Source organism: Prosopis cineraria, unplaced genomic scaffold, assembly GCF_029017545.1.
Source record: "Prosopis cineraria cultivar Desert tree isolate PC_DT_omini unplaced genomic scaffold, ASM2901754v1 PC3, whole genome shotgun sequence".
In the NCBI taxonomy this organism is placed as follows: domain Eukaryota; kingdom Viridiplantae; phylum Streptophyta; class Magnoliopsida; order Fabales; family Fabaceae; genus Prosopis; species Prosopis cineraria.
The window spans coordinates 2,481,286-2,509,233 of NW_026555334.1; the positions used below are offsets into that span (position 1 = coordinate 2,481,286).

The 27,948-nt window shown below is 31.8% G+C and overlaps 2 protein-coding genes across 2 annotated transcripts; one reads left to right on the forward strand and one right to left on the reverse strand.

Annotated features, from left to right (window-relative positions):
- Positions 1 to 8,500: 8,500 nt before the first annotated feature.
- Positions 8,501 to 10,054, reverse strand: LOC129307456 (putative UPF0481 protein At3g02645). The gene is made up of 2 exons (XM_054948428.1): positions 9,545 to 10,054; positions 8,501 to 8,905 (listed from the first exon to the last, which is right to left on the reverse strand). The coding sequence occupies exons 1-2, from the start codon at positions 10,052 to 10,054 to the stop codon at positions 8,501 to 8,503; spliced, it is 915 nt and encodes a 304-aa protein (XP_054804403.1).
- An 11,810-nt stretch (positions 10,055 to 21,864) lies between these two features.
- LOC129307473 (uncharacterized) lies at positions 21,865 to 27,669 on the forward strand. The gene is made up of 7 exons (XM_054948453.1): positions 21,865 to 22,369; positions 22,667 to 22,819; positions 23,523 to 23,597; positions 23,698 to 23,832; positions 24,623 to 24,790; positions 26,560 to 26,909; positions 27,001 to 27,669. The coding sequence occupies exons 1-7, from the start codon at positions 21,865 to 21,867 to the stop codon at positions 27,634 to 27,636; spliced, it is 2,022 nt and encodes a 673-aa protein (XP_054804428.1). The 3' UTR covers positions 27,637 to 27,669.
- The last annotated feature ends 279 nt before the right edge of the window (positions 27,670 to 27,948 follow it).

Below are 27,948 nucleotides of genomic sequence, written 5' to 3' on the forward strand. Positions count from 1 at the left end.
GTTAGAAGCTTGATTTAACTCCCCAAGACCTTAAATAAACTAATGGATTTGGTCTAAATCTAAAGGAACCAAGATCAAGCCCCACACAACTACTTAAGTCAAAAATTTCACATAAATAGGGAAAGAGAGGGAATGTGGAACTTATCTAATGGTGATTTAAGCTCTAAATAGTCCCAACGTGGCCTAGGGATCGGGCCCTAGCAGAAAACACTCTCTTCTCCGTCGCTCTCTCATTATCTCTTTTTCTTTCTTCTATTTTCAGTCTATTTTCATGTCTGATAAGTGTTGATTTTACCCGTGCGTTGCAGCGCATTGACACAGCCCCCCGCGATACATGGCATAGAAAGTCACACCAAAATTTAAACTCCCTTCCATGCTATAGCCCGCTCAAACATTGAGCTAGTCCTCTTCTAAGGCTGTCCAAGGATCTAAAAACTATATTAGTTTCCCATAAACCTCATCAATCAATAATTTATCTAAATTGACCAAATTACCCTTGGAAACACTAATAATTACTATTTAGGAAACTTAGGATGTTACACACTGGGTGATTAGAACATGGCAGTGAGATAGCAATAGCACTAGTCTACTGGGTGATTAGGTGGTGGTAAGGTGACATTGATCCATCGGGATGACGTGGCAATGATATTTTGATCCACTTAGTAAATTAGCGATGGAATAAGCCCATTGGAAAATTAGTAATGGATTAGCGACGGAATGCATTTCATCGCAAAATCAGAATAACTTATCCTTATTTAGTGATGAAAAATTTATGTTGCTATTTCGTCAAAAATTAGCAATAGAATGCAATTCCGTCACTAATTAGGTTCGTAATTTCAAATTCTATCGCTAACAAATTAGTGACAGTGTTTTTACCAACGAAAATATTTTGTCGCTAATCCATTTAGTGACGGAATTTTCACTGATTAGCGATGGAATTTTCTGTCGCTAATTAGCTATTTTTTTGTAGTGAAATCCATCAAATGTGCACATTGTGAGACTTAGATCTCTAAATAATGATTTTCTTTAGTCCTCATCTTAAAAGTGAAGTTGCTTTAAATAGCCCTGTCAACAAAGCAAGAAGCATATCATCTATTGATGATGATGACGATTTGAATTCTAAAACTTTTCTCAAAACAAATAATGGGATCTGATTTTCAAGCATTAGTATGTCTCTTAGGGTTTGGTCATTTTACCTAATTTCCTCCCACCACCATAATCGATCACTCTTCCTTGTTGAAGAAAATCAAGCAAGAAAGAGGCATCAATAATCATCACCCACACTAGGGTTTCGCTATTGAAATTTAAGTACTTGTGGTAGCTTGCTCTAATCCTGTGTTCATATTTTCTCAATTGGTCAACAAGATGTTCTAAGTTGAGGCTAATTTGAAGCTTTTTTTGTAGTCTTTTTGTAGCAGCAAGCTTGACCCACTCCATATCCATGAGTTCTGGACGCCAACAATGGTAAGGACCAATTGCAATCTGTTAGGAATGCCCAAAGCAGTTAGTTTAGTTGATAGAAATTGATGCTATTTCTTCAATTTAATTCCTTATTCTAGTATTATATCAGAAAAGGGTGAAATCAGCCCATTCAATTGAACTTTAAACGGTTTAAATTAAAATTGCTTCCACAGAATCAATTAATTTTAGAACTGATAAAAAATTTAAAAAGATTCAAATGGTGGGGTTATTAATTAGTTTGTTTGGTTCATACTTTTTTTTTTCATATTAATTTTTAGTTATTAGTAAAAATGGCATCATTTTTTCACCAAAAAAAGTTCAACAAAATGGCATCATTTTTGAATTATTTTTTCTTGTAAAATTCCAATGCTGTGTGATATCCGTATCATTCTTGTAGATAATTATTAATGATTATAAATTTGATTAATGAGTGTTATGATAATTTATCATAAATTTCCTATTTTGGTACGTAAATTAATTACTAATGGGTTTCTAAAACTATCATGTGTCTCTTTGTTTTTACAGTAGGAGGCGGACTTGTTGTAAATTTACAACTAATTAATGATTTATTTATTGATTAATTCTTGGTCTCTTACATTAATTATTCTATTCACTGCAGAGTTGACATATGAAATCATTAAACTGTACCCAGAGGAAACTGTGGGTTGTGTGGATGAAAAGGGATTTACCCCTCACCATGTCAGACTCGGTTGGGTGCTCATCACAATGATGAGTACCATGATGCTCATCACTGTGATAGGATATATTATTATATATTATATTTTTTAAAATAAAAATTATAAAAAATTATAAAATAATTTTAATAAATTTTTTTTTTTTAATATAGTCTAGATTTAATTTGAAGAGTTGAATTTAATATTAAATTTTTATAATTAATGTGTATTGACTATTCAGATGTACTCTATACAGTCTAAATTTAATTTAGTGTTAATCTGGATTGTACAGAGTATATTTGAATAGTCAATATATAATAATTATAAACATTTTAATCTTAAATTAGACCCTCCAAATTAAATCTAAACCATATTAAAAATTTTATTAAAATTATTTTACAATTTTTATTTTAAAAAATATAATATATAATAATGGGTTAACTCTGGACCATCCAAATCAAAATCTAAATGGTCCAAAATTCATTACAGTGATGAGAATCATGATGCTTATCACATTGATGAGCTTCCAAACTAAACTTTCTCCATGTCTTAGCTGACAAACCATCTTGGTGTTTTTTTTTTTTTTTTTTTGAGATGCCAGATTGCCTGTTCGAACTCATGTGTTGTAGTTTAAGGACACAGGAGTAAACCATAAAGACACGAAATAACTACAAGTGACGCTGGCCCTAATGGCTAAGCTTAAGCTTGACACCCTAAGGTGCCCAGTTCGATCCTGGTAAGGAAGAAAAAGACACGAAGTAACCGGCAGCTGACAAACCTTCTGCAAGTTTAGATGGTATACCAAGTTGGCATACAAGTGTAAGTGCTTCCTCTCTTTTTATTCGTGACTCACGTATAGTAAGTTTTATCAAAATTATAGAAAATCTTAAATTTTATTAATTCTATTTTAAAATTTAATAAATTTTCACTTCTATCCCCTAATAAGGATAAAACATTATTTTTCCTAATTTTTTTAACATTTAATAAGGGTATAAATACAAAATGAACATAGAAAATAATCAAGTGTCCTATAATAGGATCAAAATTAATCTTCTCTCCCTGTACTATAATAAGAAATAAGAGGAGGATAACAAATAATTCACCTCTTCATCATTAGTACGCATGTGTGCTCCCCTTAACCGGAAATGCCCTTAATTAAATCTTTCTCACACACTCTTAATTATTAACTAAAGCCATTAATTTTATAAGAGTATTTTTGAAAAGTCATATTAATTACTACCTAAATTCTATTGTTTTAGAAATAGTAAAATCCAACTCTTGTCAATTTTGGCCTATAAAAAATGGAGGGAGTATTTTTTTTTTGCAAAAAATATAAAAATCAATATTGTAATTATTGTTTATATTTATATAATTTCCTATTTCATGCGGAAGATATATACGTGAAACCATTGAGGAGCACCTACCATCCGTCAAAATCCCAGCAGACTGGCAAGTTCATGTTTATGAAAAGAAAGTATTTTGTTTAGCTTAATTTTGCTTTATAATTATGATCTGAAAATTAAACAAAGTTCATGTTTTGTCGTAGCTCTTCCCGAAAGCATAGCGGATACAGAAAAACCCAGTGACCACATCTATGAATATGAAAATGTTGTTCCAACAAATTATTGGACATGTTGTGACATTTTCATGACTGCGTTCAACTGTTTTATTACCTGGCCTGTTTTTGAAGCCTTCGGTACAGTACTCTCTCTTTCTCTACCTAAAATTGACCCTTTTTTTTTTTTAAATTGATGCTGTTTTTAATTAATTCTCTGTTATATGGAATTGTGGCTGTTTATATTAATTACTGATTATCAAGGAGTTGTCGGAGGAAGAAAGAAAAGCATGTTTGGTGCGAATACTGGATGAACTTTGGAGGCATAAAGATGAAGCAAATGTCAAAACCCTTGATCATATACCCAAATCTGCTAGGAAGACCGACGGCCAAAATGGATTTTCACTTTTCACCCATCATTCTATCTCATGGAGATATTGATCTTTTCATTTTGGCTGATTGGGCTCGTGATTTTTATTTAATCTTACTAATATTCTATACTTTCGGAAATGAGAGAGATATATGAGTAATAACTTTCATCTCTAATATTGGATAAATGCAGCTGAAAAGAAAACAAACTATGAATCAACCCAAATTAAAAGGTCGTTACTCTACCATTAATATTATTATCAGAGTTGAATTTTTAAACTTGGAAATCTTTAATTATAACTAAATGACAACATTGGCAAAACAAAAACAAAAAAAAACAAAAACTAAATCACAACAGCATAAAGGTATTTCTGATCACCTTCTCTAATCTTTATAGATATTGAAGGCAAAAAAACTCTATATTGATCAACTTAAGAACTCTCTAACTTAAACTTAGTCTTTCTAATTGTTGGTACAAAAAAAAAACTTAGTCTTTCTAACAACAATTTATTACAATCAAGAAAATAGCCTCATATAATAAACTAGTGTGCGTAATATCACTATATATCATGGATGGCAAGATGGCAACACTTTAATTTGAGGGAATGACAAGTAATTAGAAGGACCTCATTAAAAAAAAAATAATGCCAAGTCAAGATTTTTCATTCTTCCCTTTAATTTGAAAAAATTTTCTAAAAGTCGAATCCGGACCCACCATTGAATTGGATCCAATTGATGCTATACACTTTTCACATTGCAGTTGAGAAGAAAGTGTCACGGCGGGTCAAGACAAACTACAAGGTAACTCTCCAGCATTAATTCTGACTAAAAATCACATTTCACAACATAAAGGTGATTCTCTCCTCTATAGATTTTGTGGGGAAGAAAGTCTCAGTGTTGATCAACTTAGAACTACTCCCTTTAAACTATAATATAAGATATATTTAGAAGTATTACTTAATTTAAAATATACAGCATTAGATAAGTGTAATAGATTTTTTTTCCTAGTTACACAATTACTTTATTGGGTAATTAATTAAGGTATTTTGAATAAGTCAAAAGTTATATTTTAACCAACTCAAGGACATGATTAAAAAGATGTGAAAATTTTTAGAAAATCAAAATTTTAACCAACTTTTTTTTTTGAACAATGTAAATTAATTAAAAAAAGACTTAAATTGTGGTCTGAAGAGTATGTCGGAGTCATGCTCCGTGGTGGCTGCGCTTATTGCCGGTGTGGCCTTCGCCATGGCCACCACTTTCCCCGGCGGTACTCAGGAGGAGACCAGCAAACCTTACCTAGAATGTCACCCGGCTTTCAACTTGTTTGCTTTCACATCCCTCCTGGCTCTCTGCTGCTCCATCACCTCTCTTGTCATATTCCTCTCCATCCTCACTTTCCGCCAGCAACCTCAAGATTTTGGGAAAGATTTGCCTTTCAAACTTCTTTTGGGGTTGATTAGCCTCTTCGTTTCCATCGCTTCAGTCTTTGTTTCTTTCTCTTCCGCATTCTTCTTCTTGCTCAGGGGCCACCTGCAGCTGGTTGTTTTCTCACTCTATGCTATGACTATCTTGCCTATTACTTTTTTTGGTGTTTCTCAGTTCCCTCTCTACACTGATCTCATAAGAGCTATTTTCTCCAAGATTCCCCAGTCCAGTAATAGAGAATCTAAGAAGCTTTTCTCTGATCAAACTCTTATCACTTTATTCCCATCATTTTATATATTCTTCTCACAACTATTCATCATTTTTGTCATCAACAGCTCTAGCTACTATTTAACTCTATTGGAATATTAGCATGTCATCTATATAAAGGATCACATCATTGTGTTGAATTTCACGCTTTAGTCAAGGGATGAATTGTTGATGGATTATGTTGTTCATCTTCTTTTTCTTTTATTCAGCTTTGTATCTTAATGAAGTCATTTGAAATTATGATTTCGTTGCTGTGCTGTTCTAAATTCCACCCCACCCCCGAACCCAAATATTTGTATCGTTTCTAATCTTACTACTATATGAAAATCTATCCCATCATGATCTAATCAATAACTGGAGACTCGGCTTTTGGAGGGTCCCACACCTTTGATATTCCAAATATTCATGATGTAATTGAACTTCTTAATTGACCAAGAATTTTGAAGATTGTTAAATTGTGAAGGCAAGGTGCTCAAGTAAAGAGGGGAAAAAATTAAAATAAAACATAAGTTCTGGTCGTTAAAATTATGGTTAGCTTGAGCCGAAGGCCTTATGAATATTTTTTAAATTAATTAAAGAATCAGTCATTAGAGTTGTGATTAACATTGATGAAAATCCTTGCTATTATCCAACATTATATATATAGATATATATATCCACATCAAAAGACATATCATATTTAAATTAAAGATAATAGTTAAATATATTTTATTACAATTCCAAGATTGATTCTTTCATGAAAAACAAAGAATATTAACTTCACCACTAACTAAACTGTTTTCCCACCCTTTAATAGAGAGCTTGCTTCTCACAGTTAAATTCATTCTTAGGCCATATATGTTTGCGCTCGCTCTTCTATAATACACTCATATATTTTTTTTTACCAAATTTTTTTTCCTACTAAATAATTGGAATAGAAACTGCTCAAATTCGTTTTAATTATACACTCATATTTTTTTGTTAACATGCCTATGACTAATATACGGTAAAAAGAAATTATTTCGCAAAAATCTTTACGGTTTGGTGTGTTTATTGTCTGAGTATTTACAGATGGAGCTTTAATTGTGAAGCCACGAAGGTTGGGTTAAGCCAATAAAACGTTTTAATAATTTTCAAAGTCATATTTAACTCATGTAAAAATAGCATGTCGTACTAATTAATAAGCCAACAATGCTTATTTAAGCTGATTACAAGTAGCAGTCTACGCAAACAATAATTCATAATTCAAGCTTTATATTTGATTTAAGATCACAATATATTGCATGCCTAAGAAATGAGATCCCCGTAACGTTTGAATTGATAGATTTTGATTTTAAATTTAAAATCTTGCATTTCAAAGTTGAAATTTGAAATGAAAATGAAAAATTACAAGTAATTAGCTTACTTCTATTTTTCAATTGATGAGAAATAAAAATGAAAGGTTGAAAAAATATATAAGAGTAAAGAGAGGCACCAATAATGAAAACATAAAGAAAATAAAAGGTTTAAAGTGAATAGAATTTTAAATGACCAGATTGTAAATGAAATTTGAAATTACAAATAAAAAAATTAAAAAATGAATTTTCAAATCTATAAATTTTTATGCATTCAAGTAAAAAATTTGATTTAAATTTAAGTTCCCATTAATGTAAACATACCATTAGTTTATTCAACCCTTCACTCAAAGAGTGAAGGCCAACACCATGAGCAAGTCCAAATCCATGATCGGATCTGATCCAATCCGTACGCAATATTGCCGCAAGGTCCAATTTAGTGTTCTAATGTCCAAGAACAATTATCACAAGCCTAAAGCAATAGAAGAACAAAGGGAAAATTTAAATTCGAGCAACAAGAATTTTGAGTAAAGCTTAAACTTCACTACAGTGATAATTAGAAGTCTCCACCAAAACTCAACGTTAAAATCTTTATTTTTTTTTTGTGGTGATAATTTATGAATTATTATTCACTGTTTTTCCTGTCCTCTTAGTTGGTCCTTAAGGTCACTTATATTTGCCTATTATTTCTATTTTTGAACCATGTATGCTCTTTGTTAGACTCGATCCATGAGTAATTTTTCTCCATCATTTTAAAAGAGAAATTTCAATCAATTTATGGCAATGATTATGATCAGAATCAGAAATTTTCTTTCTTTTCTTTTCTTTTCTTTTTTTTTTGCAAACTTTGAGTTTAAACTTATTAATTTCAACTAAATAAGTTTCCAATACTAATGGCAATCATTATAAACTAAACCAAATCCAAAATGAATATCAATGAAGAACTTCACATAGCAATGAACTACTAGGTCATAAAACCAAAGCATGCAACCAGTTAAGTCCAACCACAGTAGATTGTAACTATATAGAAGATATGAGATGCTTGGAGAAAAATGAGTCTTACTTATTACTCCACTACTGAATCATCTAATTGTCTTGGTATGGTTCCTGCGATTGCATCCATAAAAAGAGCAGAAAGCTTGAAAGAACATCAAGAGCAAGATCAATACAATAACTAGAAATGTCAGAAACTGCCATGAGGCAAACACATAAAGCTTCATAAGTCTCCAAGTTTCAACCCTCATCCTGCCATTGTAGTACTTGTTCACATCTTCAATGATCTTATCCAAGAATGGTACTTTTGTCAATTTATATGGACGTGCTCATCCCATTCCACAGGTTAGCCACTTGTTCATCATTGTTCAAGTGGTTTAAAACAATCCTTTCTTCTCTCAGAATCTTTGTGTCTTCCTCAGAATCTATAATCCCATTCATCAATTCTGTGTATCTTGTGAAAACAAGTGGCCCACCACTGCATGCGTAATTGAGGCTTCATAAGCTACCAAGTTTCTAAGCAGCACTTGACTGTTGATGTCTATGGCTATTGTGGGAAGGTGAAGTGTGGCTGCTTCTTCATCAAACCTGATGCTGTGAATTGCTCCATTATTAGTAGGTGAGAAACAGATTCCAGAGTTTGAGAGTTCTGCAACACAAGGGATAGCAATTTCCTCCATCAAGGGTGGGTTGCTGAGATCAACAATTTCTGTTTTTGATTGCTTTTTCTCTTGTGAGAAAAACAAGCATTCCCAAGGGTGTTTTATAATCCCAGCCACCGGAAGGTTACAAATTATTGTCAAAGGCAAACAAACGGTGATCTTCTTTGGCTTGTATAACAATACCTGAAAAATAACTCTGTATAAATACTTTTGAATTTTAAGTCTCAAGTTGCTAATTAATAGAGCTGGTTATTTGGACAAAGCCCGATGGGTTAACTTGAATAAACGCGAAAAATCTTAAGATTGGGTTTGGGAGTTTAAACAATTTTCTTTACTTTAAACTTATTCAAGCTGCTTGAAAAAATTCGGGCGAAGCTTAAATCCAAATGAATTTAGTTTAAATACCCGAATTTCATTTTATTATTAATAAAATTAAATTAAAATTAGATATAATTGAAAAATTAATTTTTTAAGATGGACATTGAAAATGACTAAAAAAATAAAATAAAATAATATTTACCATTTTAGGTATTCAAGTTAGCCTGAAAGCTTGATGTGTTAGGCTGGGATTAGCTGTATAGGCTTGTTTTATATGTTTGATTATTTTAAACCTACTCAAATTATTGACTCTACTGATCATATATGTTTGTTTTACAAAATGACATTAAATTCATAGTTAAAAAATGATCTAAATGCAAGGGAATCCTAAACAAGAGGTATATTTTTCCTGGAGCCAAAATGATATCACAATTAGAAAATCCGATGACATAAGTTGATACACCTATATCAATTATTTAACCAGAAAAAGAAGTTGAATAATACCTGCTGAACGAAACTTATTGATGATTTGGTCAATTTTGATGCTATCCTCCAAGTCTCACTAAGGGCTTGGTTAACATATGTCACAAATGATTTTTCATTGGCTTCCATTTCACTGTTATTATGGTCCCCAAAGTCAATCATATTTGGCTGTTCATCTTCCGATTTGGGCACAATTATGTTATACAAGAAATCTAGCAAATGCACGCATTGTGAGACTTGGATCTCTGAATAATAATGATTTTCTTTAGTCGTCTTCTCAAAAGGTGAAATTGCTTTAAACAACCCTATCAACATAGCAAGAAGCATATCATCTGCTGATGATTCTTCTGTTGATGATGATGACAATTTGAACTCTAAAACTATTCTCAAAACAAATAATGGGATCTGATTCTGAAGCATTAGTATGTCTCTTAGGGTTTGATCATTTTGACCAGATTTCCTCCCACCACCACAATCGATCACTCTTCCTTGTTGAAGAGAATCAGGCAAGAAGGAGGCATCAATAATCATCACTCACACTAAGGTTTCGCTATTGAAATTTAAGTACTTGGGGTAGCATGCTCTAATTCTGTGTTCATATTTTCTCAATTGGTCAACAAGATGTTCTAAGTTGAGGCTAACAATTTGAAGCTTTTTTTTTTTTTTAAAGTCTTTTTGTGGCAGCATGCTTGAGCCTCTCCATATCCATGAGTTCTGGACACCAACGATGGTAAGGACCAATTGCAATCTATTAGGTATGCCAAAGCAGTTAATTTAGTTGATACAAATTGATGCTATTTCTTCAATTTAATTCCTATCATCTAGTATTATATCAGAAACGGGTGGAATCGGCCCATTCAATTGAACTTGAAGCGGTTTAAATTAAAATTGCTTCTGCAGAATCAAATAATTTTAGAAGTGATAAAATATTTATAAAAAAAAAATTCAAACGGTCGGGTTATTAATTAGTTTGTTTGGTTCAAACATTTTTTTTTCATATTAATTTTTAGTTATTAGTAAAAAATGGCATCATTTTTTCACCGAAAAAAGTTCATGAAAAATGACATCATTTTGGAATTATATTTTCTTATAATATTCCAAAGCTGTATGATATCCGTATCATTCTTGTACATAATTATTAATGATTATAAATTTGAGTAATGAGTATTATGATAATTTATTATCAATGTCCTATTCTGTTCTTAATAGTAGTGGTTTTGTTATTTCCTCTTGTTATTTTCATATATAAAATTTAAAACTTATTAAATTAATTTTGATCATCAGTTTGACCAAAATCGAACAAATGAACCTTTAATCAATTTTTTTTAATATTATCAGAATAAACCTTGAATCAATTCCTAGACTGATTTAAATGGCCATTCAATTTTAAAAATATGATAACAATCCTGTTTGACTCCGCCTAAAAGCAATTTAAAAATGGCTAGGGAGTAATATCTGTAAAATTTAATGTTAAATTCATGGCAATGTAACAAGCCCAAAAAAAAAAAAAGAAGCTAAACTAATTAGAAAATTACTCAAGGGACCAAACATATAGTGAGGACTGAGGCATTTTCGAAAGATAACATGAAAAGTTAATAATTTCTTAAGAATAAAAATGTTTACCCACTAACTGATCTATGAGAAAAATATATAAAACCTGTTTAGGGATATAAGAATCTGGATCACTAGTCATAAGAGGCTTAGGAACATTGAAGATAGACACAAGGAATTCGCCATTATCTTCCTGTTGAAGCTCTTCTTCTAGGGTTTGAAGGATGTGAATCACCCAGCTAAGCTCATCAATGTCTGATTTGTTGCAGTCATTTGAGATGGTACGACATGAATGAATAGTTTAAGTATCTTGCAATGGTTTTTCTTTTTGTCTTGATAGAGATATTGAGTTAAGAAGGTTAATTAAAAGGGTGAAGCTTTTATTATCACCGAAACGTGGTGGTTTGGCAACTCCAAAAGAAATAATGAGAATATGAGTTTATTTTAAAATTAATGCTCATTAATTATAATTAGTTTCTTTATAATATTTACGTTAAGCAAAGATAAATATATTTGTTATTCTTTAACTGTACTTAATTAGGTTTCAGTTTACCATCATTTTATTTTTTTTATTTCACATTTTATCTTTAATTTTTTTTTCTTCTACGTTGAGAACAGGAATATGAGGGCGAAGGGCCTACGAATTTTCAACTACTTATTTGAAAAATGAGAGCCCTATTTACTCATGCAAATTTTTTTTATGTTTTATGTTAAATTATTTAAATTTAATAAATATAAAGAAATAATCATGTTATGATATTAAATTGAAATAAAGACTTAACCAGATAAAAATATATTAAACTAACATAATATTAAACAAAGTGCTCAATAAAAAGTATATGTTTTTATAGTCCGGAGAATCACATTCAGGGCTTCCAGATGAAAAAAAAAATGGCACTGAGGTCTCAGAATAACCAAAAGATCAGTATGCACAACTGAATTGTTAAATCTTATCTTATGTATTATTGAATCTTCCGGTGTTATGGATCCCCGCTGTCATTTTTTTCTCACATTGGAGCGTGATTTTCCTTTACAGTCTAAAGCACACACATTAATTAAGTCCACCATAACAAAAGCCACACACGGTTTGACTGAGAATCTCCAAATCATACACATAATATTATCCTAATAGCAGCTCATGATTCTCATTGATCATGATTACCAGGGGACATATTTGATGGATTATTCATCTTGATTAACTGATAGAACTGGTCAATTTGACTTTGCATTTGGTCTATCTTTTGTCGCAATGTAGCAATCATTTCTCTTTTACTTAAATTCCCTTGTTCCAATTGTAATTGTTATCTTGAAGATCATCAACTCTTGAAAGAATCAACATGTATTATTACTAAACTGAGTCAGCAATACACAGCATATTGTGTCTGCTTATATAGTCCATAACTTGAGACCCAACATACATTCTATAATAATAATAATAAAAGAAAACAATATATCCTATTATTTCTCACACTCCCCTTCAAGTTTGGACCCATACAAATTTATGGTTCCTAACTTGTATAGCATTTTTTCATGATCCTCATGACTAAGAGCTTTAGTAAACACATAAGCCAATTGCTCGTTTGTTCTAACATGCTGTAAGCTAATGATACCTTATTGTAGCTTTTCTCTGACAAAATGACAATCTATCTCTATATGCTTAGTTCTTTTATGAAAAATTAGATTATTAGCGATGTGAATTGCAGCCTTGCTATCACAAAACACTTGTACAGGTTGAATGCCATGTAACCCAATGTATCTCAACATCCTAGTCACCAAACAACCTCTGCCACGGCAGAACCAAGGGCACAATACTCCACCTCTACTGAAGATATTGAAATCATGTTCTGTTTTTAAGTTTTCCAACAAACCAAGGATCTTGCAAATTTCACAGCATATCCAGTAACGGACCTTCTTGTACCTCCACAAGTTCCCTAATCAAAATCCACAAAGCATTCCAGAGAATTTCCCTTTGAAGCAAACAACAAAATGCCTAATCCTGGACATCCTTTGAGATATCTTACAACTCTTACAACAGCTTCCATGTGAGACTTTCTTGGTGCACTCATGAACTAGCTCAAATTCTGCACAATAAAACTTAAATCAAGATGGGTAGTCATAAGATAAGACAACCTACCTACTAGCCTTCTAAATGAAGCTGGATTTTTTATAAATGGATCTTCATTCTTCTTGTGTTTTGAATTTTTCCCTTTCATCTTACCTATTTTCTGTTCTTTTCTTTGATCAGTGACTCTACCTTCAACAGATAATCAAACATTCTGTTCCATAGGAATGCTAAGAGCCCTTGCACCACTTAGGCCTACATTTGAAATCAATTTTAAGGTATACTTTCACTGTGTCAAAACAATGCCCTTTTCAGATCTGGCTAACTCTATTCCCAGAAAGTACTTTAAGTTACCCAAATCTTTAATCTTAAACATTTGATGCAGATATTGTTTGATAGCATTTATAGTTTTCATATTATTACCAGTCATAATTAAATCATCAACATAAGTAAGAATAAGAGCATGTGCTAGAGGTCTTATTAATCAAATTATACCCCCATAGTCTCTGTTATTAATGACGATTTTGCACGTTATCGGCCATACGCACGCCTGGTTTTAACAAATGCTCTAGAGATTTCGCCACGATCTCATAGGAGCGGCCCCACTCCATATTTGTATAAGTATTTTCATCAAATGTATCAGCAATGAATACACCATCCGTAAGGACTATGAAAACATTAAAAGCTTTCGCTTAGCCTCCGTTCAATGCATTCTAGCACTTTCTCAAGCCATAGGAAGGGACAAAATTCAGTACTAGCAGAACTAATAAGTAACTTGTTCTTACCCATTGAACCTTTTCATGGGATCTCTAATCACAAAGGTTAGGTTGCCATCACCGTTAATTTCAAATAGGCTTAAGTCCCATTCCCCTCGACGTTTTAATAACAAATTTCTTCCCTAGGGGTTTAGTTAATGGATCTGCCAGATTTAACTCTGATTTCACATAATCGATTGAGATGACCCCATTTTTGAGCAGCTGCCTTATAATATTGTCTCAATCGAATATGTTTACTTTTGCCATTGAAGGTCTTATTTTTAACCGTTGCTATTGCAAACTGGCTATCACAATGTGAAAAAAAGCACAAGGGTGATGTGCTGGAATAGTTCTTAAGGACAGTGTCCTTCCGGCCACGACTCGAGCAATTCGTACCTCGCCGTTCGCGTTTCTGCTGGTGCCGCCAACAATCTTAAGAACTATTTAATCCAATGGCAACGAATAATGCTAAGAATGTCACTCCTGAAGGTGTGCCCAGTGGTTCAACTGGAGGTCAGTATGTCCCTACTGCTGTTGCCGTCCCCCTACCCAGGCCGTTCCCGAACATATTGAAGATAGAAGTCTTTGATGGCCGGAACTTCAAACGCTGGCAAGAACGAGTCTTCACCATTCTTGACATGCATGGTGTGGCTGCTACTCTTACTCAATCCGAGCCTCCTGCTGATACTGATCAAGCCCATAGAGTTGCATGGACTTATGCAAACAAGATATGCCTTCACACTATCATTAACACTTTATCTAATAATTTGTTCGATGTCTACTGTGTCTACAAGGAAGCTTGTAAGATATGGGAGTCCTTGGTGACAAAGTACACTGCTGAGGATGCCGGCAAATAAAAGTTCGTTGTGGGCAACTACTACAAATGGGAGATAACCGAGAACAAGGATGTCAAGGAGTAAATCAACGAATATCATAAGCTGTTGGAGGAGCTACATGCTGGAAACATCAACCTTCCAGATGAGTTTGTTGCTAGATTACTGATTGAGAAGCTGCCAGAATCATGGTCTAACTACAAACAGCAGCTGAAACACAAACAGAAGCAGCTATCCTTGACTGACTTGATCACTCACATCATCATTGAAGACACCAACCGCAGGGCAATACGTGCAGCTCGAACCAAAGAAATGACATCCAAAGCCAACCTGGTGGAGACAAAGTCCCACAATAAGAGGTATGATTCTAAAATTAAAGATAAGAAGAATAGAAAATCTGATTACAAACCCAATGCTTCTAACCCCTCTTTCAAAAAGAAAGGAGACTGTTTTGTCTGTGGTAAACCAGGACACTATGCAACATAGTGTAGGAAGAGAGTAAATCGTGATAGGCCTTGAAAGCTAAATGTAAATTTGGTACAACAAGATGGTGACAGTGATGATGACATTATTGCTGTAATGGTGTCACAAGCTCTCTTGATTTCTGATATGAAGAAATGGGTGGTAGACTCCGGGGCTACTAGGCACATATGTGCTAGCCAAGAGATGTTTATCACCTATAATCCTGTAAAGGAAGGGGAAGACCATGTTTACCTTGCTGATTCCCGAACTGCTAAAATGCAAGGAAAAGGAAAAGTGGTCTTAAAGCTCACATCAGGAAAGACTCTGGCTCTGAACGATGTTCTGCATGTGCCTAAAGTTAGAGCTAACTTAGTGTTAGTTGCTCTTTTAGGAAAAGCTGAGGTTAAAGTGCCATTTGAATTTGGCATGATTGTAATGATAAAAAATAATATGTTTGTAGGCAAAGGGTATTGTAATCAGGGACTTTTTGTTTTGAATGTTGATGAAATGAATAAGACTGAATCTTCTGAGTATATGCCTGTTTATATGGTTGATTCCTTTGATCTGTGGCATGCTAGACTAGGTCACACTAGTAAAGGTTATATAAATAGAATGTGACAACTTGGACTACTTTCTGTAATTAAAAATAATGATTTTGGAAAATGTGAAGTATGTGCAGAAACTAAACAAAGTAAAAAACCTCACTTTTCTAGTCAAAGAGAATCTGAATTACTATCTTTAATTCACACAGATTTAGGTGATTTAAAACAAACCATGATTAGAGGTGGTAAAAAATATTATATTAGTTTTATTGATGATTTTTCAAGGATACTAAAGTATACTTGTTAAGAAACAAAGATGAGGCTTTTGAAAAATTTCTTTTATATAAAGCAAAGGTTGAGAATTAGTTAAATAAAAGGATTAAAAGGGTTAGATCTGATAGAGGTGGAGAATATATTTTGTTAAATGATTTTTGTGAAAAAGAAGGAATTATACATGAGATAACACCTCCTTATTCTCCCGAGTCTAATGGTGCTGCAGAAAGAAAAAATAGAACATTAAAAGAAATGATGAATTCTTTGCTTGTGAGTTCTTCTGCACCTGATAACTTATAGGGTGAAGCTATTTTGTCTGCATGTTTTTTACAAAATAGGATACCTTATAAGAAAACAAAGAAAACACCTTATGAGTTATGGAAAGGGTTTACCCCAAACTTAAAATATTTGAAAGTATGGGGGTGTCTTGCAAAAGTTTTATTACTTGATCCTAAAAAGAGGAAAATTGGCTCTAAAACTTCTGATTGTATGTTTATTGGGTATGCTGAACAAAGTGCAGTGTATCATTTTTTAGTTTTAAAAAGTGATGTTTTAGACCAAAACACAATTGTAGAGACTAAGGATACTGAATTTTTTGAACATATTTTTCCCTTAAAAATTAAGCATGTTTCTAAACCTGTTGAGAATTCAGAGTTTGAACAAAATTTAAATGAGGATTTGGTTTTAAGGAGAAGTAAAAGGCAAAGGAAAGAAACAAGTTTTGGAGATGATTTTTACACTTATTTAGTACAAGATGAACCGTTAAATTTTTATGAAGCTATTTCTTCTTCTAATGCCAAATTTTGGAAAGAAGCAATAGAAATAGAAATTGATTCTTTAAGAAAAAATAAAACTTGAGTTTTATCAGATTTGCCCTAAGGAGCTAAGGCTATTGGGTGTAAATGGATTTTTAAGAAAAAATATTTTCCAGACGGTTCAATTGATAAGTATAAAGCAAGGCTTGTGGCTAAGAGTTTTACTCAAAAAGAAAATATAGATTATTTTGACACATTTTCTCCTGTAACTAGAATCTCTTCTATAAGAGTTCTCATTGCTTTGGCTTCAATTTACAAACTTTTTATTCACCAAATGGATGTTAAAACAGCCTTTTTAAATGGTGATTTGGAAGAAGAAATTTACATGGTACAACCTGAGGGATGTGTGATTCCTGGGCAAGAAAATAAAGTTTGTAAACTTGTCAAGTCTTTGTATGGCTTAAAACAAGTGCCTAAGCAATGGCATGAAAAACTTGATCAAGTTTTAACAACTGGTGGATTTTCTACTGTTGAAGTAGAAAGGTGTGTTTATACAAAGCTTGTGAATAATGATTGTGTGATTATATGCTTGTATGTGGATGATATGCTAATTTTTGACTCTAGTATATGTGTTGTTAATGAAACCAAAAAAATTTCTTTCTTCAAATTCTGACATGAAAGATATGGGTGAAGCCAAGGTAATCTTGGGTGTAAAAATCATAAGAAATGAAAATGGAATCTTGCTTTCTCAAGAACATTATGTTAAGAAAATTCTCAGAAAGTTTAGACATCTTGAAGATGCTCCTCTGAGTACTCCTTATGATTCGAGTGTGCAATTAAAAAAGCACAAGGGTGACCCAGTTGCTCAATCTGAGTATGCACAGATTATTGGGAGTCTGTTGCATGTGATGAACTTTACTAGGCCTGATATAGCTTATGCTGTAGGCAGATTGAGCAGATATATCCACTGTCCAGGCAGTAAACACTGAAAGGCTCTGGTAAGAGTCTTGAGATATTTGAGAGGTACCATGAATTATAGTATATTGTATAGTGGATTTCTCATTGTATTGGAAGGATACAATGATGCTAACTGGATTTCAGATTCAGAAGAGACAAAATCCACTAGTAGTTACATTCACTCTTGGTGGTGGTGCAATAACCTAGAAGTCTGCAAAACAGACAATCAACACAAAATCCTCAAGGGATTCTAAGTTCATTGCCATGGAGCTGGCTGGGACTGAGGCTGAGTGGTTGAAAAATTTCTTAGCAAGTATTCTAATAGGTGAAAAGCCCACACTATCAGTGTCTTTACATTGTGCCGGAATAGTTCTTAAGGACAGTGTCCTTCCGGCTATGACTCGAGCAATTCGTACCTCGCCGTTCGCGTTTCTACTAGTGCCGCCAACATTGTTTTGATTTGATTTTAATTTCTCAATCCAAGTTTTCAAACATTCAAAATTTGTGCAGTCATGTGTATCCTTTCTCTATCACATGTAGATGACTCGTAGCAAACATATCCTCTACTATTTGATTACGTTATTTCGAAATGGATAAGTAAATATTATCCTTAAACTGTCTATTTACTTTCAAAATAGTCTCTTAATTAATTTCTTGTATTTTGAGAATGATTCCTGGGAAACGTTAAAATTAATATTAATTATTGTATTAATAACAATATAATTAATTAATTAAGTCAAAAATCGATTATCAACAAAGTTGTTTGCCAGTAAGTTAAACCAATATAATACTTGTTTGGATTCTAGCATGTTTGTTTCTATCTGTAGTCTTCGGCGCCCACAAAGAAAATAAAATATAAACTGTCTATAGTAATTTGTGGAACACATGGCAATGTATGATATGAGTGTTGCTTTTTGCAGGACAAATAATTCTATCCAATTTTGTAACTTTCAAGATTGCTAAATTGTGAAGGCAAGATTGCATAAGCTGATTAATTTTCGCCATTAAAGATCTGAAAACGCATGAGGTAAAGGACATCATATGATATAAAATAAGATAGAGAATCATGTGCACGAGAGTTATGTTTCTTTTTTATCTCTTATTTTGATGAAGTCTTTTTACTTATCTCTCTCCCTAGGAACATAATACATATTCCATTCGTTTTAAATGCAAGATTTTTTTTTTGGAAAGTAATATATTTTTATATATCAGACAATTTACATAATTTTAACGATAATTAATACTACGTTTGTTTCAAATATAAGACTTTTTTTAAGACTTATGTTCCAAAATAGAAGAAATTTCATAGAATTTAAAGAGCAATTAATACCTTTGTATTTAAAAGGAGAGTATACCAAATTACGTAATCTCAGCTAATTAACAAATACTCAATGATCAACAGTGTTAAATAAAGCTAAAGTTGAAAACGAATTCGAGATCTTACCTAAAATGTTTTTTCTTGGTGAATGTGTGCTATAGATAAAAATGTATTATATTTGAAATCGTAGACCATTATCTTTACTTATGGTTTGATTTATAGCTTCATTAGTGTGTGTGTGTGTATATATATATCATTTTCCATGCATTTAAAAATGACAATGTTAGAAAATAAGAATCTTAACTATGTATCTATCTTTCTTGGTAGGTATGTAGACCCAATTTATAAGACATACAAAAAAATATAAACTTCTAAAAATTTTCTTCATTAGTACTTTATTTATAAAAGAATATTAAAGAGAGAAAATATATGAAAAGAATAATATTAAAAAATTAATAATAAAATTTAATTTTTGTTAAAGTATCTTATATTTTAAGATATTAAATTTTTTTTAAAAATGTCTTAAAAATTGAAAGAGAGGTAGCAGTATTAGATATGTAAAATTGTAGAAAGAGAGGGAGAGAGTATTTACCTTTGTGAAGATAGGATTCGCCTGAGCAGGTTAAGAATCAAGATCTACAGAGTAGTTAGAAAAACATGCGTGAAACATGGGTAAATAAAGAGGTTGAATTTTGACCGGCGAAACGCAAAAGCTCATAGCTCTCACTCCAGTCACAATTCAATTTTGTGATTTTCAAGATTGTCAATTAATTAACTTCAAATGCTTTTAGAAATCAAAAAGAGGAAAAGTATTTGATAAGAAAGCTTGTCAATTCAATTTTGTGATTTTCAAGATTGTAAATTAATTAACTACAAACACTTTTAGGAATTAAAAAGAGGAAAAGTATTTAATAAAAAAAATCGTTAAAGTGTAATTTCGCCCAAAAACTTTAAGTTAGATCCACATTTAGATCTTAAATTTATTTTTTATATAATATTTTTCTTCAATTTTTATAAACAATGCAATGTTACTCTTACTATTAATAAAATTTAATTTTACTTATTACTTGATAAAAAATTATAAAAAAACCTCAAAAATTAAAAAAGGGACCCGAAACTACATACAAGGATCCAAAACCAAGAATACTTGGAAATATTTTATAATTTTTTTAGTTAACTAAAAGTTAAAGTTAATATTTATTAATAGTAGGAATAATATTATATTATTTTCAAAAGTTATAGAGAAACAATGCATTAAAAATAAGTTTAGAGTCTCAGACTTCTAACCTTATAGTTTAAAGGTAAATTTATCATTTAACCTTAAAAAGAACCCCACAACACATCATTAAAATAGTGTGTCCATGGTACTTACATCTACTTGAGTCAAAATATATACTCTCTCTGTTAAAAAAATTAGAAGCATTTTTTTAGGTTGGATGTTAAAAAATATACTTCCTTCATTATTTTTATTATGAGAAAAATTATCATATATCTCTTTATTTTTTCATAAGCAAAACTATAAAATTTTAAAAAAACATTTATAATATTTTTTCTAATTTTTCCTCATAAAGTCAATGTTTTTTTCATAAGACAAATTTGTTTAATTAATTTTAGGTAATTTATTTTAAATTTGTTAATTCCAAAAACAATTGTTACACTTAATTAACTTTCTTACCTGAACAAGTTGGTTATTCTTTTTGTTCTCATATTTAAAAATGGAGTAGTATTTTAATGTAAGGCATGAATTTTACCTCCAAATCAAATAAATTTTCTAGCTAGGCTCTATCCCTATGAATATGTTCAACGTATTAACAATTAATTATATATAAGTAACTATATGCTGCCCGGCGGGTTTGCATTCTTTTGATATCCTTCTTTAATACGTCTCTTCATACTCAATATCATCTGTCTATTTTAATTATTTATTTAGCTTAATGGTATAATTATGACATTAAAATAAATATATTATATTCATTATTATCACTTATCAAAGTTTCTTTATAAAAATAAGATCATAATATTTCTATGGTAATTATTAAATGAATAATATATATTTATTTATTTATTTATTTATTTGTTAATACAAGAATCCATTATTCTTGAGCCGAATAAGGCAGGATTACATTGGTAGCAAAACTTTTACAATGATTATTTAATATATATATTTGCATACTCAACACTAGAATTCAAAATCATTTGTTAAATTAGTACAACCCTTTACTAGTTGAGCTATGTGTTTAGCTCGTTGATAATAATATATTTTTTTTAATACCATAATTAGCAATCTTATATCACTAAATTAAATAAATAATTAAATCGACAAATGTGATTGAGTATTGAGGAAGGTATTGAGCGAGCATATAGAGAGGATCCAAATCTGTCTAGAGACCTAAAGCAGATGACAAGGTTGAGATCAAAAACATGAAATTTTTATTGGATTGCTCTTCACACCCTATAAAATCATTTTGTGCTTTAAAACTTAAAGAACTCATGATAAATTTTAAAAAATATAACTTAAGGGACAAATTAAAATTAATAAAAATTAAATTTGAAAGACTAAATTAATAAAGAAACAAATTTGAGATTAAAGATCAAAAGAAAATGATACCCTGTCCTTCCATACAAGGAAAGGTCATATTCTAATTGCATTTCCAGATATATGTGGAATGAGTTTGGTAGCACAGTGGACGAAGTTAAATTAATGTTTTATAAAAGGCTATATATACCCCCACCGTCACTAGCTACCGGCACTGTCCATGCCTGTTGTGGGTAATTCTAGCATTGCTGCAAAATGGAACGTATGGAGTCTTTTATGGATATTGAATATCTAACGATGGCGCACGATATATACCATTTCACGCTAGAGGGTGAATGGTGTAAAGTTGTGTTGGCGTACAAGGACAAAGAAAATATTCACACCATGCCCATCAACCGCTCCGGCGACACCGCGTTGCACGTTGCTGCGAACGACAACAAATCATACGCCGTTCAGCAGCTGGTGGGTGAAATTAAGAACAAGGAGGCGGAGAGTTTGATGGAGGTGCTGAAACAAAAGAATGTTTCAGGGGACACAGCGTTGCATTGTGCAGCATCCATAGGGTCGCTCCAGATGTGTGAGTGCATCATTGAAGCTGATCACCATCGTCATCAAGGACACAAGTTGATTGAAGAACGGAACAATAATGGAGAGACTCCTCTGTTCTTGGCTGCTTTAAATGGACATAACGATGTTTTCTTTTACCTCCAATCTCGTTGCGCCGACAAGTCTCTTGGGCCATGCAGAAGAGCAAGCGATGGCCAGACAGTCCTTCATTGCACCCTCAGCCGAGACTACTTTGGTACGTAAATTAATTACTTATATTATAGGTTCCTTGACATCTGACCTAGAATTGCCTCCGGTTAGACTAATGAATCGGTGACTCTGTTTTGGATATGAGTCCACTGGGTTGACACACACAAGTTTCATTCACTTGTGGATTAATGTTTTTAAATTTAAATGCTATTCTGAAAAATTGATGCAACAAATTGTACATTTCTAAATTTGACTCGCAAATATTACAGGAGGAAGCAGACTTGTTGTAAATTTACAACTAATTAATTAATTAATTCTTGCTCACGTACACATATATTCACAGCATTGGCATTTGAAATCATTCACATGTACGATAAGGAAATTGTGGGCTCCGTGGATGAAAAGGGAATTACCCCTCTCCATATCCTAGCCGACAAACCTTCTGCCTTCGAAAGCAGCAGCAATTTTAGATGGTATACCAAGTTGGCATACAAGTGTAAGTATATATATATATATATATAAACACAGACACACACATATATAATTGACCTATTCTGAAAATACCCTTAATTAAATACTTCAAACACTCTTAATTAACTAAGACCATTATATATAAGGGTATTTTTGGAAAAACATGTTAATTGCTATCTAAATTTTGTAAGTTGTTTCATCTATTTTGGCTTATAAAAAAGAATGGAGGCAGAATTAGCGCCTATTTGGTTTCTATTTTCAAAAAAAAATTTGTTTTAAAAACAAAAAAAAATTATTTTAATAAGTTTTTTGAATCTAATTTTTTTTTAAACTATTCTCATTTTTTTATTTTTCAAAACAAAAAATAAAGACATTTTAAAGCTGTTTTCTTTTTATTTTCTTATTTTGAAAATACCTTACATTTGATCATTGAAAATTGCAGTTATCTTGACTAGTAATTATCATAAACGACAGCTATTAATCGCTGGTGACCATCACTAAAAGCCTTTTTTTTAATTTTAAAACTGTTTTTAAATTAACATAATCAAACATGTGTATTCCCTTTTGTTTTGTTTTTAAAAAAATTAAAAATTGTATTGCAAAACATCTTTTTTTCAAAAAAAAAAGTACACAAACAAATAAGCCCATATTTTTTTTGCAAAAAATATCTAAAAATCAAGACTGTAATTATTTTTTTATTTATTTATTTTCCTTTTTCCTTGCGGAAGGCATATACGTGAAACCGTTGAGGAGCATCAGCCCACTATTCTATCGGTCAAAATTATGTCGAGGAGCCCAGACTGGCAAGTTCATATTAATTAATGAAAACAAAGTATTTTGTTTATCTTAATTTTGCTTTATATTTATGATCTGAAAGCAAAGTTCTTGCATGTTTTGTCGTAGCTCTTCCAGAACGTAAAGCGGACGCAGAAAACCCAAGTGATTACATCAATGAATATAGAAGGGTTCCTCCAAATTATTGGACATGTTGTGACATTTTCATCACCTATTTTATTGGGCTTGTCTTGGAAGCATTTGGTACAGTACTCTCTCGCTCTCTACCTAATGACAAGCTAGCCACGCTGGACCCGAGTTCCTTCCTCTAGCACCTCGGATTTGAGTGATTATCTCCTTTGAGCTGTTAAAATTTATATAAATAGTTTTGAATTTATATTCTATCTGAAATTCATAAACGGATAAATTTATTTAAACTGTTGAGATGGATTTCAACAGTTTAAATGAGACAAACATCAAATCCAAATCCCTAGCACATCTCCTTTATGCCTCCATTGCATGAATGAAACATCTAGGACTCTCTAGATTTAATTTGGAGGGTCTAGATTTCATATTTTTATTTTTATTTTACATTTATTGAAATAAAACTTTATAAAATTAATAAAAAAATTAATAAATCAGATCATTAGTTTGGAAAGTTTAGATTTAAAATAAATTGTCCAAATTTAATATTAAAAAATATAAAAATTGTCAAAAATTTTCATATTAAATCCACATTGTTCAGGACATGTATCTGGATAGTCAATTTATAAAAAAATTAATAGATTATCCATATTAAATTTAGATTATCTAGATAAGTGAATAAATTTCTTAAATTGTTATAAATTTTTTATTTTAATAAATAAAAATAAAAACATTAAATATGGTCCGTCCGAATTTTTTTCTCCATGCAGTGGAGGTGCGCAAGAGAGAATGCCTTGGAGGAGCAAAGCTATATATTAATTATTGATGGTGTTTTTTTTTTGGTGTAAAATAATTGATGGTGTTTTAATTGTCTGTTATATGAACTTGTGGGTGTTTATATTGAATTAAGGATTATTAAGGATATTAAAGAGTTTGTGGAAGAAGAAACAAAAGCATGTCTGGTGCGCTCTAATACTGGATGAACTTTGGAAGCATAAAAATGAAGCATACATTGGAGGTGGCCTCAAAGCCTTTTGGATATCCAAACCTAGTTGTACGGCCAATGTCGACCGAAAAGGTTTTTCACTTTTCTCTCATCATTCTATATCATGGAGTTATTGATCTTTTCTCTGGTAAAAGAAAAAAAAAACTAGTAAAAAAAAAGTTATTGATCTTTTCTTATTTTTACCTTTCTTTAGATACACATGCATACATATATACATAGTTAGAGATAGAGGAAGCTAAGTGATGTGGAGCAGTGGTGGAGCCACTTACATGTGAGTCCCCCCGCCCACCCCATGGAGAGAATTATATATATGGAGCATGTAAAATTTACACTATTGCACCCCTAGTTTTAGAATTTTGAACCTTTTATACTTGATGAAAATCATTTGATCTTAAATTTTTTTTAAATATATGATATTTTAACTCATATTCCATAAATTCAAGCCAAAAAAATTTAAACTCATTAAACATATCATTAAAAAAATGGATCAATAAAGCTGTTTATTTTATAAATAAAATCCAACCACTTGTTAATAAGTCATCCTTTTGATAATAGTTTTCTTTTCTTTCAAGCCTAAGCTCTATATCAACCTTCTTGTTAATAAGTCATCCTTTTGGTAGTAGTTTTCCTTTCTTTCAAGCCTAAGCTCTATATCAACCTTCTTGTTAATAAGTCATCCTTTTGGTAATAGTTTTCTTTCAAACCTAAGCTCTATCTCAACCTTCTTAACACATTTTTGCCTAAGAAAATTCTAAATATATTCTTTGAGATAAAATATACATGATTTTACTTATGTTATTATATTTTTTGCCTAATGTAATTATTTTTAAAATTATTATATTATTTTTTAATTACTAATTTTTAAATTTTGCTGTCTTGCACCCCCTAATCTCAAGTCATGGCTCTGCCAATAATATGGGATATTGAGTCCCCCATTGGGCAGAATATATGAGATGCTTAATATGCTATTTAAAGTGAATTTAAATCACCTAACGTTAAGATTATTGAATATATATGTGAATTTTTTTAGAAAAAAGATAAGATTTTATATTTTATAAAAAATTAGAGAAAATGAAACTTTTAATCCTTCAAGTTTGTTTCTGTTTTCAATTTGATCCCTTATGTTTTCTTAAATTATTATATAAGTTTTTTAAGTTTTAAAAGACAAATTTACTCTCAAAATAACTTGATGTGTAAAATATATGGATAACTTAGCATGTATATGTAGCTAAATATATGAGAACAAATTAACCCTCAAGGCCTCAAATAAATTCAATATTTATCAATCTAATCCCTTTACACTATGTTATGTTCTCTTGTTTTTAAAATTTCAGAATATATTTTTTTACCTAAATAATTATACTTCTTTTCATTAATATTCATAGCTGCCATCAATATTATGTTATTAATATTAATAAATTTTAACAATGCAACCTCTTTTTTAAATAATAAAGACCAAATTGATAGCAAAGTAAATTTAAAGGACCAAATGGATAAAAATTAAATTTAAAAAACTAAATCGATAACTAAAACAAACTTGAGGGAGTAATAGTTACATTATCCCAAAATAATAAAATAAAGAAAAATACTAAAAAAGAAAAATTATGAATATACATTATGTTACTCACATTCACATCAACTGTATGCTATCCACATGTATATGTGTATAAATACAACTGCATTGGTGTTGCAGGTGACGTTTTGTGCATGGGACTTTCATGTATTTAGAAGTCAAATGTTAATTATATATAACCCATTTGGAAGTGAGATGGATGAAATTATGTGAAGTTTTTTCTTTCTAATAAAACTGAAATCCTTTTATCTCTTGTTTATTCATGAAGAGGAGGATAAAAGTGAACAGGGGAAAGATGAGTCAGCATTGTTTATTGCAGCGAAAAATGGGGTGTTGGAAATATTGAAGAAAATTCTGAAAGACAAACCAGGGTCGATCCACGAAACTAACTCGCTAGACCAAAATGTATTGCATGTGGCTGTTGAGAACAGGCAACCTCACGTATTTAAGCTTCTGACGAAGCACCTCCGGGAGAAGATGTTGTGGGAAAACTTCGCCGGACGTGTCGACAAAAACGGCAACACCGTCCTCCACTTGGCGGCACAATTCTCCAGTTGCAAGCCCTGGCACATTGCTGGTTCTGCCTTGCAAATGCAATGGCAAGTTAAATGGTTTCTGGTATCATTTCTACTATTCTTCCTCCTCCTCAATCATTTCATCGATCTCATGCATGCGTTTGTTGATGGAAGTTTTGTTTTTCTATTTCTAGTTTATGAAGGAGAACACGCCTCACCATTTGCGGTTTCTCCAAAACCATAGCAACGAGACACCGCAGGACATTTTCGTAAGTGCTCACAAGGATCTTGTGAAAGAAGGCACCGACTGGCTCAAGAGCACGTCGGAGTCGTGCTCCGTCGTGGCTGTGCTTATTGCAGGTGTGGCTTTTGCGACGGCCACCGCTATCCCCGGCGGTACTCAGGAGGAGACCGGAAAACCTAACCTGCAACACCACCCGGCGTTCAACTTGTTTGCATTCACATCCCTCTTGGCTCTCTGCTGCTCCATCACCTCTCTCATCATGTTCCTCTCCATCCTCACTTCCCGCCAGCAGCCTCGAGATTTCCGCAGAGATTTGCCTCTCAAACTTCTTTTGGGGTTGAGTTGCCTCTTCATGTCCATCGCTTTAGTCTTGGTTTCTTTCTCTGCTGCGTTCTTCTTTTTGCTCAAGGACAACCTCCAGCAGGTTGTTTTCCCGCTCTATGCTGTCACTATCTTGCCTGTTACTTTCTTTGGCGCCGCTCAATTGCCTCTCTACATCGATCTCGTCAGAGCAATTTTCTTAAAGGTTCCCCAGTCCTGTAATAGGGAATCTGAAAAGCTTATTCTCTTAGACTCTTACCATTAAGGTTTGTAATTTGCCATTCTCTAATATTTTTTACTATGCTCCATCGTCTTAATTTTTGTTTGTATTATAAAATAAGAGATATTTTTATATCTTAAAATTTCTAAATGATAGGGTTTATATCTTTTTAATTATTTTTCAGAAATAAAAAGTGTGTGATTTTAATATTTTAAAAAAATTATAAAACAAAACACAAAACTCTATCATTTTGGGATTTTAAAATATCAAAATATCTCTTATTAATTTTATGTAGTAGCCAAAAAATAATAAAAAAGAAAAATGAATTTGGGAAGGTGAAACATTACAAAAAAAATA

What these genes read in the sequence shown, in the direction of transcription:
- LOC129307456 (XM_054948428.1), bottom strand. Translation starts at nt 10,054, where the DNA reads ATGATTATTGATGCCTCCTTCTTGCCTGATTCTCTTCAACAAGGAAGA. An exon ending in CAATAAGTTTCGTTCAGCAG is followed by an intron (nt 8,906 to 9,544) that starts GTATTATTCAAC and finishes GTTATTTTTCAG; the next exon opens with GTATTGTTATACAAGCCAAA.
- LOC129307473 (XM_054948453.1), top strand. Translation starts at nt 21,865, where the DNA reads ATGGCGCACGATATATACCATTTCACGCTAGAGGGTGAATGGTGTAAA. An exon ending in CCTCAGCCGAGACTACTTTG is followed by an intron (nt 22,370 to 22,666) that starts GTACGTAAATTA and finishes ATATATTCACAG; the next exon opens with CATTGGCATTTGAAATCATT. An exon ending in GGCCAATGTCGACCGAAAAG is followed by an intron (nt 24,791 to 26,559) that starts GTTTTTCACTTT and finishes TTATTCATGAAG; the next exon opens with AGGAGGATAAAAGTGAACAG.